Source organism: Apodemus sylvaticus, chromosome 16 (genome assembly GCF_947179515.1).
Source record: "Apodemus sylvaticus chromosome 16, mApoSyl1.1, whole genome shotgun sequence".
NCBI classification, from domain to species: Eukaryota; Metazoa; Chordata; class Mammalia; order Rodentia; family Muridae; genus Apodemus; species Apodemus sylvaticus.
In genome coordinates, this window is record NC_067487.1 from 69,185,345 (window position 1) to 69,198,247 (window position 12,903).

The 12,903-nt window shown below is 42.7% G+C and overlaps 1 protein-coding gene across 1 annotated transcript in view; it reads left to right on the forward strand.

Annotated features, from left to right (window-relative positions):
* Rasgrf2 (Ras protein specific guanine nucleotide releasing factor 2) overlaps positions 1–12,903 on the forward strand; it is a 232,880-nt gene that overhangs the window by 101,228 nt on the left and 118,749 nt on the right. The window contains exons 5-9 of the mRNA XM_052159975.1: positions 454–707; positions 2,311–2,390; positions 2,727–2,920; positions 7,613–7,722; positions 8,458–8,576. Of these exons, the coding sequence (XP_052015935.1) occupies positions 454–707; positions 2,311–2,390; positions 2,727–2,920; positions 7,613–7,722; positions 8,458–8,576 (757 nt within the window). The remainder of the gene's footprint in view (positions 1–453; positions 708–2,310; positions 2,391–2,726; positions 2,921–7,612; positions 7,723–8,457; positions 8,577–12,903) is intronic.

Below are 12,903 nucleotides of genomic sequence, written 5' to 3' on the forward strand. Positions count from 1 at the left end.
CAATATGAGCCACCCAGTACTCCCAGAGCTCCCAGGGACAAAAACATCAACCACATAGTACACATGGAGTTACCCATGGCTCCAGACACATAGGCAGCAGAAAATGGCCTTGTTAGACATCAAAAGGAGGAGAGGCTCTTGGTCCTGGAAAGACTTGATGCCGTAGTGTAGAGGAATACTAGGACAGGGAAGCGGGAGAGGGTTGATTGGGGAAGGGGAGATGGCTTATGGGATTTTCGGGGGAGGGAGGATTCAGGAAAGGGGACAACATTTGAAATGTAAATAAAGAATATATCTAATGAAAATTTTTAAAAAATCATTTTTTCCTGTATTTGGAGAAAACTTACCATTGTTCATTGTACTGAAGAATGCATCAACACATCATCTTGCTTCTGGTTTCAGAAATGCAGTCTCATCTCCCATCTCCTGTTCCTTCCCTTCCTCGCTGTGTAGGTTCAGAGCTTCATGAGAGGATGGCTGTGCAGGAGGAAGTGGAAGACCATTGTACAGGACTACATTTGTTCTCCCCATGCTGAGAGCATGAGGAAGAGAAACCAGATTGTGTTCACCATGGTGGAGGCCGAGACGGAGTATGTGCATCAGCTTTCCATCCTGGTGAACGGTTTCCTCAGGCCTCTGCGCATGGCGGCCAGCTCCAAGAAGCCTCCCATTAGCCACAATGATGTCAGCAGCATTTTTCTCAACAGGTTTGCCTTTGCATAAATGAATAGTTTGGGAAGAACTCATTAGTATGTCTTGAAAATGTCCCTCCTATAGTCTGCAAATATGAGGTCTCGCAGATTCGTCCTCGTGGGTCTCACGTTAGGAGTAAGGAAGAGATCTTTGATGGCACTGTTCGTCTGCATTTGCATTTCTCCAAGATCTTGTCAGCTCCTGTTCTCAGTCTGTGACTCTGCTTGACATTTGTGTTCTTGTCACCGTGTCGGGGCATACATGTGTGGAAGATACATTCTCTGACAAGCTGAAGGAGACGGAGTGATTGATGGGTGTTTGTGCGCAATTTATACACAGAAGCGTTTTAGGAAGCATGCAGAATAAGATATCCCAAGAGTCCTTGTTGAATTTATTTCTGCACTAAGTATTTGCAGTGACCTTTGTGCTGAGAATCAATTAGGGGACAAAGTAGAAAAAATCCTGCCTTCATAACATTTATATCTTGATGTGAGACCAGAAATGGGCAGAGAAGACATGAAAATAAGTAGTAGATTATCTGGAGATCAATGTTGTGGAGAAAAATAAGACAAAGGAAGAAATTAAAGGCAGGATTGGTGTTTTACTGAAATTCTAACTACTTATTTGTTTTTGAATAGGCAATATACTGACTAATTCAGAAGTCAAAACAGTGTGTGTGTGTGTGTGTGTCTGTGTGTGTGTTTAGGGGGTACTTTGAAGTTTTTCTCCCTCATTCTTCCTCAGGCAATGCAGTACCATTTTGACCACAGTTATCCAAGCATGTGTGGATGAGGTGTGGGTAGGACTGAGAGCTACAACCTCTGATAGAGGGCGTCCAAGCCTGTGGCCCTTGGTTTAAGGTAGCCCTGATGAGTTGCTTCCATAGGACTGCTTAAGGTAGACGGCGCAAGGCCAGGTGAACACTGTTTACCTTCAGAATGTGGATGGTAGGCCTCTTGGTTGGAAGCTGAGATAACAGCTCTCCATGCAGACCAGCCACTGTGTGCTGGTCCTCGTCCTAGGTGGAGAAGTGAAAGGGTGCTTTTATAATGGGTGGCCATGCACAGTGTTTGGTGTCCTGGCTGCGGTTTAGATTCCCTTGTCTTTGAAATGAAGCCCAGGCAGGCCAATTATCTTGAATTTCAGCAGAGCTTAGACTTAAGGGCATGCATTGCTCCCAATTATGTACAACATTTGTTTCACTTGTTTTCTAACTCAGGCACAAAATAGGAAGGTAAATGCATCAGTCTGCTGGATCTCAATGGAGGACACAGCAGTCCTCCTCTTAGTAGAGGAAACCCTTCCCTTAGAATTTTTCGGAAGGGCTGGGGGAGTAAAGTTCTCCCAGAAATGTTGAATTTAAGAGCACCAGACCACAGTGTGATCCAGAAGCCAATGTGAAGCATCCTAACCTTGACTTTGGGCTTCATCTTTGTTTCCTTTGGGTCTCTGAGGCTAAAAGAGAAATTGCTGCAGGAGGCAGGCACATACCCCATGCTCTTATGGAGTGCACAGTTTGGAGGGCTTATGAGGCCAGTATGTCATCTGTAAGCATATGTCGGACTCCTCACAGAACCTTATGTTACTGAACGGTATTGTTTTTCTGATTTTTTATAGTGAAACAATCATGTTCCTTCATGAAATATTCCATCAAGGACTAAAGGCAAGGCTGGCAAATTGGCCTACTTTGGTTTTAGGTAAGTCACTCTTTAAGGATGTAGATTCTTGTTGAATAGAAGAGTATACTGTATGTTATCCAGCCTTGACTATGTAAACTTCACTGTTGACATTCAGACACTGGGAATCTGTCTTGCTGTACTAGGCCACATCTCAGTAGTTACCTGGTGATGCTTTTCCTTGGTCTGTTACAGGTAGTGTGTGGCTGAAGTCATGTTATTCTGCAGGGCCAGCGCTACCCAATTTGTCCTCTAGTCAGGACAACTAGAGCCCTGAGCCACATGGTACTGGGAGGCACTTTTTACAGTAACCCACCAAGTGCCAGGGAAATAGTCATTTTTCCTTCTCTTTCCCAGCTGATCTATTTGATATTTTGCTGCCCATGCTGAACATTTATCAAGAATTTGTCCGCAATCACCAGTACAGCCTCCAAGTACTTGCCAACTGTAAGCAAAACAGAGATTTTGACAAGCTCTTAAAGCAGTATGAAGCCAACCCTGCCTGTGAGGGAAGGATGCTGGAGACATTCTTGACCTACCCCATGTTTCAGGTAAGTCAATTGGGATGCATCGTCTAAGTCCTTGGATCTAGCCCAGTGCTGCCAACTATATGGCATCAATTATTTGTCCTGTGTATATAAGAAACTGGATATTTTGGCAGTTGGGATGTTTTCCTAGTGCTGGGGATTGAACCCAGTGCTTTGAGCATGCTAGGTAAGCACTTTACCCAGGAACTACTTCTCTATCCCAGAAAGCAGGCATCTTTTGAGGCAAATAATTTAGGAGTGATATTTTTTTAAGCAGCAAATTCTCTTTATAGAATGGTTCCACACAGACCTCTCTCATGGAGTCTCCACCTCCAGCTTGTTTAAAAATATTATTAGGCTCACAGAAATAGGATTCTGTGCAGATACACTAGTTTATACTGGTTATGCAAAAGGTTCTGGGGAGCGGGGATGGAATGCCTGCTGGGAAGTCTTTCTCTTTTCAACCCTTCCTCTCTGGCTGCGGCAGGATTACTGTTGAGTTTCTTTTGGCTGGAGCTTTGGAGAACAAACAAGGCCTTCTTAATCCCACAGGCTGTAGAGACCCCAGAACCAGAAGGCTCTGGCTAGACCTGGATATTGTGGCGGCCTGGTCATGTGACCCTTCTTAAGGCAGGCTGTACCCTGATGTTCTCTCTTGGGGAACATCAGGCCCATAGTATGAAGCAAGTGCGTACTCTTTCCTGCCTTCAGGGCTCTTTCGTGAAGTGCCCTATTGTGAGGGAGGCCTACAGACACTGTGGAGTTGCCTGTTCGTTTGGAAACTGTGGATTCTGTTCTCTTGGAAAGGCATTGAGTGTTCCTGTTGTGGAATTTATGGGGCTTCTGGGGAGGCCTCCAAATTGTCATGTGTTAAAGTGATTCTTCTGATCACGCGCGCGCGTTATAGTTACTGTGGAGCACTTTGTCCTCTCAGCAGGCGCCTTGACCCCGGATAACCATTTTGGAACCTCAGAGAGGAAAAAAAATTCTGTGGTCCATAACTGTTTGTGTTAAGGTTTGTCAGTACTGTTTGGAACCTTGAAAGTGGCAGTGCTAGTTCAGCAAGGATTTTAAAAACCAAAAGGCTACATTTGAAAACACTTAAGTATTAAAACTTTGTGATAGTTTATATATATATATGTATATATATATATATATACATATATATATGCATATATATGCAAATAAGGCATATATGGTATTATATATTAAATGATTTTAAAAACCAAAATGCTGCATTTGAAACCATTTAACTGTAGTGAAACTTAATAATGTTATATATACATAGACATACATACACACATATATATATATGAGACATTGAACTATTTTGCTTGAATTCTTTCCCTCTCGGAGGAAACATTTCCCAAGAAGATGTGGGACTTCAGGCTTTAGTGACAGTGAAGGTGCTACATGGATGCATTGCTCTTCTGTGAAGCTATTTACATTTTCACATGTGATCTCTAGGTTAGGACTCAGTGTCAAACTACATCCAGGTTAGGTGGACACAAAGTTAAAGGCTCATGAAGCTCCTGATACTCAAAGATTCTTCCATATGCTTTATAATTGCCCAAGGCAAGTTCCTCTCAGGGTTGTAAATGGCTGAACTTTACCTGAGCTATGGACAAGGCACCCCAATGCAATTGAATACAGAACCTTGGAGGGACCCTCCACTACCCTCCTCTTCTTTCATCCTGCAACGTTTAAGCCAAGTAACCATGACTAGGCATTTGATTCACTTGGGAGCATTCCCATCATGTCTGAGAAGAGTTTGGAGCCCGGAGTCTTGGTGGAACCTGTTCTTTTACTTAACCTTCTCTCACTAAAACTGTTGCAGTGCTCAGGGGCAGCTAGCTCTAGCTATCTCCAAGTGCTTCAGGTCTCTGACACAAGTAGACAGCTCAGGTTGGGTAAATACGCCATATTGTAAGGAGTCTAGGGTTATCTAGAACTTCATCCTCAGCCCTAGACTGTGGTAGCTCTAAATCCTAAAATTATGTTGATGAATCAGATATTAAGAATCTTTGACTTCTTCCATGGTGAGGTGGCCCAAAGCTGACCCTCTCAAGGCCCATTTTTTTTTTCTGGAATTATCTTGAAACTTGTAGAATTCAGCCAGAATTACTCCAATTTCAAGAGATGAAAGATGAAAAAAATTGAACAATCTGAGAAGAGAAATTATTAGAGATTACTGCCCATGGGCCATGGTTTTCTTGGAGTCTGTCCTCGGGCTTCTTCTTTTGGGGGGAGGGGTCTCACCAAGGAGAAACCATCTTAAACAAATAGAAATATTCTTTCCAGGAACTTGAAAGCTTTTATGTTTACTGGGCTTATCCAATCCTAGTGTTTCTTGTCTACTGGGTGAAGTAGCCATGATGGAATTTGCTCCCTAAGAGGACCTGGGATGTAGCTTCTTTCCATGCATACACTAAACTGCAGTAGTCCTTTCGTGCCCTGACCTTGTTCCTTGGTTACACTAGAAACACCCCCGTGCCCTGGCGACAGTGGAAGATGTGACGCTCCTTTAAACTGCCAGAGGACCCCTGGCCCAAACTTTTTCATGGCTTTAAATATGGAGGCAGAGACTGAGGCTGGGGCAGTGGGAGGAGCATAGAGGATTAGAGTTGGGAGCTTCTAACCTGTAGCTTTTTATGATGGAAGAGAGAAGGTGACCGAATGGTGCTATTATGCCCCCCTTTTGTACTGGTGACTTAGCTCAAGACCTCACACATAGCAAGCAAACACTCTGCTTCTGGTCTCCATCCCTGGCTTTTTGGTTTTTTGTTTTGTCAAGTCAATTGCTGCCTTGAGCTATCAAAACAAGGAGAGATTATAGAATTGCGATGATACCAGTCAGACCTAGTAAGTCCTATTGCTACCAATTTGTTATAGAAATAAAAGAGTCATTAAATTTTTTATTTAGCAAACACGGTGGCTTGGTTGGTACTGTCTGAGCTGTCTTCTGGTGCTCATCTGCTTATTTGAATGTGCACGTGTTGAAAGTCCATAAGTAAGCCAGTCATAACATCTGCTCCAAGAACAATGCTGCGAGATGCACTCCAGAAGGCAGTCACTCGCTGTTCCATCCAGCTATTAGCTAAAACAGGAGAGCAAGCTAATTAAAGTCCATGAAGTGACAATGATTTATTCCTTTATTGAAAGCAGAAATATGATTCATTTCAGTAGCTGCTGTGATTGCTAGATGCTTTTTGGAAACTGTGCAGCAAGCTCTTGACACCACACACAAGTTCTTTGCAGAGTCACTTCTCAGCAGAGCTTCCTTTGCCTGCTTTCAGCGAGAGCTAACAATTATTTGTTCCTGTAGCAGCGAGGAGAAGGGGCCAGTTACTGAATTCGGCTCCATTCATTTGAACCTTAGCCAGAGAACTCTTTAAAATAGATCCAACTGATGGAGGAGGAGGAGCATAAAGCTATCTCCTAAACATAGTTTTGTGGGGTTTCAGTGCATAGTAAGTAGTGAGGCCTTCCCACTCCTGACTCTTGTTAGGAAAAATTGGGCATATTAGCTGTTGATTGCTTGATTTTCTGTGGAAGGACGTTTAGCATAGTTTTAACCATGGTAGGACTGTGCCAACAAAAGGGCTTTTCATAAGCGTCTAGATCCCAGGAGTCTTGTCCACTAGTGAACTAGTATTAAAGGATGCTTCAGTGAGATGTTTATAGAACAGAGGCAGAAATCTTTCATCCATCCTACCCTTCTCTGACCAAGGGATCCGCCTGTGTTTCCTAAGACCCAGATTCGACCATTGAGCTGCAGTCAATGCCTGTGCTAACAGTGACTGTTGTCTGTGTGGATACACAAAGGGAGGCACTCAGGAGTGAACAGAAAATAGCCCTCATGATGGTCACACAAGTGGTGAGCAAAGGCTTATCCACAGACAGGGCCACCATCTCTAGGGACAGAGCGAAGGCCTCCACACTGAACGCTGGAAAGCTGCTTTTCTGTCTTGTTCTTAGAGGTTCTTCCAAGTGCAGAAGGAAACCAAGGACCCCAGATTCTAGAGGGAATCTAAACTGCTTCTACCACAACCTGGGAAGTCTACCTTAGATAAGTTGCCGGACCTCGTTGTAGTTTATTTCCTTACTTCCCAAGTGGAGAACTTGCTTAGCTAGAGGAATGGATGTGTCCGCAGAGCTCAGAGCTCCCCCAGGGCACAGAGAAGGATATAATGGGAGTGGCTGTTCACACACACTCCTCTTAAACAGCCTGGTTAGCCAACACTTGCACTGTGCTAGGATGAAGTATGACAAAACAGGATCAGAATATCCTTCCGGAATCCAACGGTTAAAGAGAGCATTGTCAGGATTGTCAAGGTTTGAATAAGCTTGTGAACAGACAGCATGACTTTAGAAATAGATTCAAGTGGCTCGATGGTAGCCATGGTTGCTTCCCTATGACTCCATCTGAAGAAACCTTGATTCAAACATGCACGGTTGTGTACAAAGTTAGCCAGTGACTCCTTTATACTAGGTTTCTTCTTCTATGACTAACTTTTCTTGCATTTTTTTTGGTTTAGACTTTCTTGGTGTATGAGGTTTGAAGTATAACTCGTGCTATGGATTCCTTTAAAAAGTGGTAAAGTCATCAGAATTGTAAGGGTAGGGATGAGCTACCTCAGGATGGTGGCCCTGTAGAGAGGACCCCCTGTCCCCCACCTGGACCTCTTGTTCACACTCCCCTGTCAATGCGTTTAGATTCCCAGGTATATCATCACGCTGCATGAACTCCTGGCTCACACCCCCCATGAACACGTGGAGAGGAAAAGTCTGGAGTTTGCTAAGTCAAAGCTGGAGGAACTGTCCAGGTACGCAGAGAACTTGTGGAAAGGGTTCAGAGTTGGGGAAGAGACTGCATGGTAGCCTCCTGTGAAAGCCAGGGTGATGCAGGTTGCAAGGGAGAGGAAGCAAATGATAGATCCAACCTTTTTTTTTTTTTTTTTGGCTTAACCGTAGCGTGAAAGATTTATGTGCATGCTGAATTACCATACACATTCATTTTAGTCAAGAAAAATGTCTTTGGAAAGTTTTCATAGCATGCGGATTTATAAAGTTGAGATCAGGAATATTTTGGTTAAGTTTGCAAATGTTCTGTCTTGTTTTCATCGAAATCGAAAAATGACTTTCTGCTACATTTTATATTCAGATTTGGTGAGAAGCTGGAGAACAGGCAGGTTGTAATCAATACTGTTCTGATTAAATGAGACAGTAGTGCAGCAGTCTCTAACTTAGTGCGTGCCCTCCAGAATAACTCTTTAATGGTAAGGAAGGGAGCCATGCATAGAATACTAGGCTCTTTCCTGTTGCATCCAAAGCAATCTTTGCCACTCACTGATGACTGGTCTGCTCGCCTTTTACAAGGAACTCACACAGTGTGGCCTTGCTTTTGGCTGTGACTGACTGAAGCCTGGAGGTCAGTCTTATCTTACTGTCTCAGCTAGATCCATTCACATTCCTAGCAGCATCTCGGGTGGCTGTCTTTGCCTGTGGTAGAGCAGTAACTCCTGTCTCCTCCTCTCTCCTGTCTCCATTGTGTTTGACAGAGTGATGCATGATGAAGTCAGTGAGACAGAGAACATAAGAAAAAACCTCGCCATTGAGAGGATGATCGTGGAAGGCTGTGACATTCTGCTGGACACCAGCCAGACTTTCATCCGACAAGGTAAGACCTGCCGATCCGACCCTCCTACTTATGAGGTCTGAGTGCCTGTCACAGTGTCTCTGGCAGATCCAGGGACACATTCTGAAGCAGGCCTGTGTGCTTGGTGCAGTTCATTCAGGACACTCCTGTGGCCTTGCCCAAAGCTGTGGTTGAGGCCCACCTCTGTGCTATTTCTTTTCAGGGGCCATGAAAAACAGCAACACAATAATAGTAAGTCATGGGTGCCACAGTAAATCCCACTCTGCCTGGACTCTCCTCCTTAGTGGGCGGGACAAACTCTACAGCTCCAAGGAGGCCAGATCAGTCTGGCTGATTGGAAGGGCAGGGCCAGGTGATGGTGGTATCCAGGCAAAGGCTCAGGAGAAAGTGGCATTCCTCAAAACTCTTGCACATAAGAGCAGGGACAATGGCTCAAGTGAAAACAATGGACTCTCATTCCCTTTTCTCATCCACACTTCTGAGTGAGTCAGGGTCATGTGATTGGATCACATGATATGATGTGATCCAATCGGTAACTTCAGTTACCAGACAGAGTGGCCCCTGCTAGGCTTTGGAGATGGTGTAGCTATTCTGTGTGTGTCATGAAGGGCAACACCTGATTAATTAAGCTTTTGAAGAGATAAAGTTGTGTCACAAGCATTGGAGAACAAACAGCCTGGCGATGCATGTCCCTCCTCAGCTCTGATATCAAAGTGCAAGAAGTTAGCCACATCCCAAGATGCTTCCAAGTGCTTGGGCGTCTTGAGGGAAGAGGGCATGCCCCAGGAGGTGGATCTGAGCAGTCAATATGGTCCACCGCTTATCTTTATAGTTTTGAAAATAGTATGGATTGAAACATAAATTTGGAACTTAAATTAATCATTAATGTTGCTTCTGGCCATGGTGTGCCAACATTATTTGAAGCAGTTATTGTTTCCTTCCAAAATATGCTGCTTTAAATATGCTTTACATCATCAAATAAGATATTATGCAGTCCACATTATTATTATTATTATTATTATTATTATTATTATTGGCTTAGAAAAATTAAAAATTTAGCACACACCATTCTGTTTTCTGTTATTTATTTTTAAGAAGAGACACTACAAATATGCTAAAGTTGGGAATCATATTTTAGAAATTATCCCTTTTCAATTTTTTGACACCACATACTAACTTTCTTTTAAGGTAATAGCAGATCTAATACAATATTGACATCACCAGGCCTTTCCATTTTCTGCCCTATTGCCCTGTGCAGACTGTGTCCCCTTTGATGGCCAACTTTCTGCCTCATGGTACGTTGCCTGCCTGTGCCTTCAACAGTGCCACCCACTACCGAGGAGTGGGAAAAAACTCTACCCTATCTCTTTTGTGCCTATGAAAGTTCTACTTGACCTAGCAAGCTCAGATGAGATAACGAGTCTTGAGTTGACTATCTTCTCTGTTTCCAAGGCACTCTGCTCATACAGCAGAGATTCTGTCCTTTCGGGTGAAGTATCTATCTGCATGTTTCCTTCTTCCAGGAACTGTAAGGTCTGACAGGCAGCGTTCCAGAATTCTCTGTGCCTCACCTTGTCTAGTATTAAAGCCACTGGGAAAGGGGGCATTTAGATAGACTGAATAGCTTATTGGTTGAAGTTGAGATTGTAAGCTATTTATTTTATATTTTTCTTGTATTTGGGGTTCTCTAAAAATGTCTCATAATTGACATGTACTTTAGATCTAATAATGGATGGAAATACCCCTGTAACTTGCATACAGTTTCTGAAGGTACTCTTGATTGAGCAGTATTATTACCAACAAGGACTCAATGTATTTATAAAACTTAGATTTCTTTGAGTCTGAACCCCCCCCCCACATACATACACACACATACACACACATACACACAAGTAGTGAGACATGTTTGAGGCTCACATGCATTGAACAAGTCACATTTTTTTATTACACATTTAGAAGTAGAAAATCATGTGCTGCATCTCCCCGTTGAAGCCACATCTGAACGGTACTTATTAAGTTATATGTCACATAGTTAAGGTAGGGTCAGCCATGACTGCTGTGTATGTCTACTGTGACAAGGTCTGTGTAATCAGTTGCTTCACAGAAGTCTTGCTGTGTGTTTGATCTGGCTAGTCTATTTAGGAATTATTCAATAAAGGTTGTTTCTAAACATTAGAACTTCATCTGAAGTTAGAAGGCAATTGATTATAATTGGAAAGTTCACACTATTTTTCTTTAATTTCTATTAGCACTTTTACTAAATATTCTTAACAGGCTTTAACACCCACAAAACATTTTTAAAAGGATTATTCATCAAACTACAAGGGTTTTTATTTCCCACTAAACTGACTACATTGTATGTGTTCTAGTGTTTTTATTGACTACTCCAATGGATGTATAATGTTTATTTCAGTATATGGGTGTTTGCATCTGTACACATCAGCTTTCAACTTTAAATGAGTTCTAAGAATAATAAACCCTCCAGGTCCTCAGTAAGGTCTCCCTAGAGTAAGGATGTGCAGCAGAGAACATGAGGGCTTTACCATCTTGGATACCAAGTTCAGGGCCTAAAAGATGCTATTCATACATTCATTGGTGAGCAGAATTCAGAACAGAGGCATTGGTCAGTCTTAGAGGACACTCTGTGGGTATTAATGGTGGAAGAATAAGAAGAAGTCTCCTACAGTTGACCTCAATCGTTAGATACCCAGGATTTGGGATGCTAAGAACAGAGGTGCAGTAGTGGTCTAATAGAGAGGTTGTGGTAATCATTTCTATAATACCAATTATTTGTCTAATTTGCATTAACTAGAGAGGAATCTTCTCTGAAAGTCATATGGCCATGTTGAAATATGTCAAACAAAAGATGAAATGTGACAAAAACAGCTTAGGACACATTTTTCAAGCATTCTATTTTATAAACCAAAGTCTTGAGATCGCTTGCTTTTGATTTAGTTGAATAGATTTCCGTCCTCATCTAATAGAGATCGTCTCCTGTTTGGTGAATAGAGTTTAACATATTAGTGTATGGTTGCCAAGGAAACTTTGTTTTAAACTGAAATTCACAATGATTGCTAATAGATGTGCTAACCATAAATTTCATAATTTCTGACTTAGAAAATTATTTCAATTGCTTTTAAATGTGCCATTGAACATATTATAGTGTTTTCGCTGACTTGGTTACAGCTTTTTTTTTTTTGGAAAATGGACCCTCCATTTGTCTCCCAAGACATTGATGTCCCCTTTCCATTTTCTGACTAACCTGATCTCGTGAGTTGGACAGCCTGGGGTGTAGGTGACACCTTCCCTGTCTTAGTCTCTCCCATGGCTTGAAAGTTCTAGGTTTTATGTTGTTAAACCCACTGCATTGTCTGACTATGCCCTGAACCTATGTATGACCTTGTGAGAGCTACTCAAGCCTCAGTTTCCCTGTTTGTAAAATGCAGGAGGGTGTTAACTCCGTCTCCCAAGTCCCATGAGCTCCAACCCTTGGCTGCAAGTTCTTGCTCATGGGCTTTCTTCTCTAACCTCCCTGCCTTCCCTGTTCTCCACACCTCCTCTCCTTGCCCAGTTTAACTCTTTGCCACATGAGCTGTCTGTCAGCTTGCTCCCGCCCACCTCTCCCCCTCCAGTGATCCTCCTCTTGTCCAAGCCTTCCCTGGAGTCGAGCCTTCTCCTAGCCCTTTGTTCCCACTCCTACTCCTCCCCCAGGACTGCTTCCCTGATGTTCTTTCAGCCAGGCATCGCAGCCTACTTCCTGTCTGTCATTCATCCTACTTAATCCCTCACCTAAATCAGCGCTGCAGGGATTCGATTTGGAACACTTATATGTTAACGTTTAATCTTGTGGGCTTCGTGACTCACATAGTTTTATTGTCTTAGGTATATACTTTTTTATATAAAGAAGTATTTTTTGTCACTTATAGAGCTAATCTGTGCTCCCTTTAAAAAAAAAAACTAAGAAACTCAGAAAACATGGAGGAAAAATAAGGTTATTTCTCTGGGTGATGTCGCTAATAACATTTAAGGATTGACTAAATGCTTTGTGGTCCTTGTGGGCTCTCAGGAGCCTGTTCGGGGCTGCCCAGGGAGGCTGAATAAAGATATTACTGGCTGCAGTGTCTTCAGAACTTAGAACAGAGGTGTTTGCAATAATCCGGGTACTTTGTGGTTGATTTTTAATAGACTGGAAATTTCTTTTCAGGTACAGACGTCTCTATTAGCATGTAGTCTACAAGTGGTTAGAAGCATTCTCTAATATTATAGATGGAAGTCTGCACCTCTCACACTAAACAGACTGCAGCTCTGCTCTCCATGTGACCTGCTCACCATTTAGGTTGCACAAATA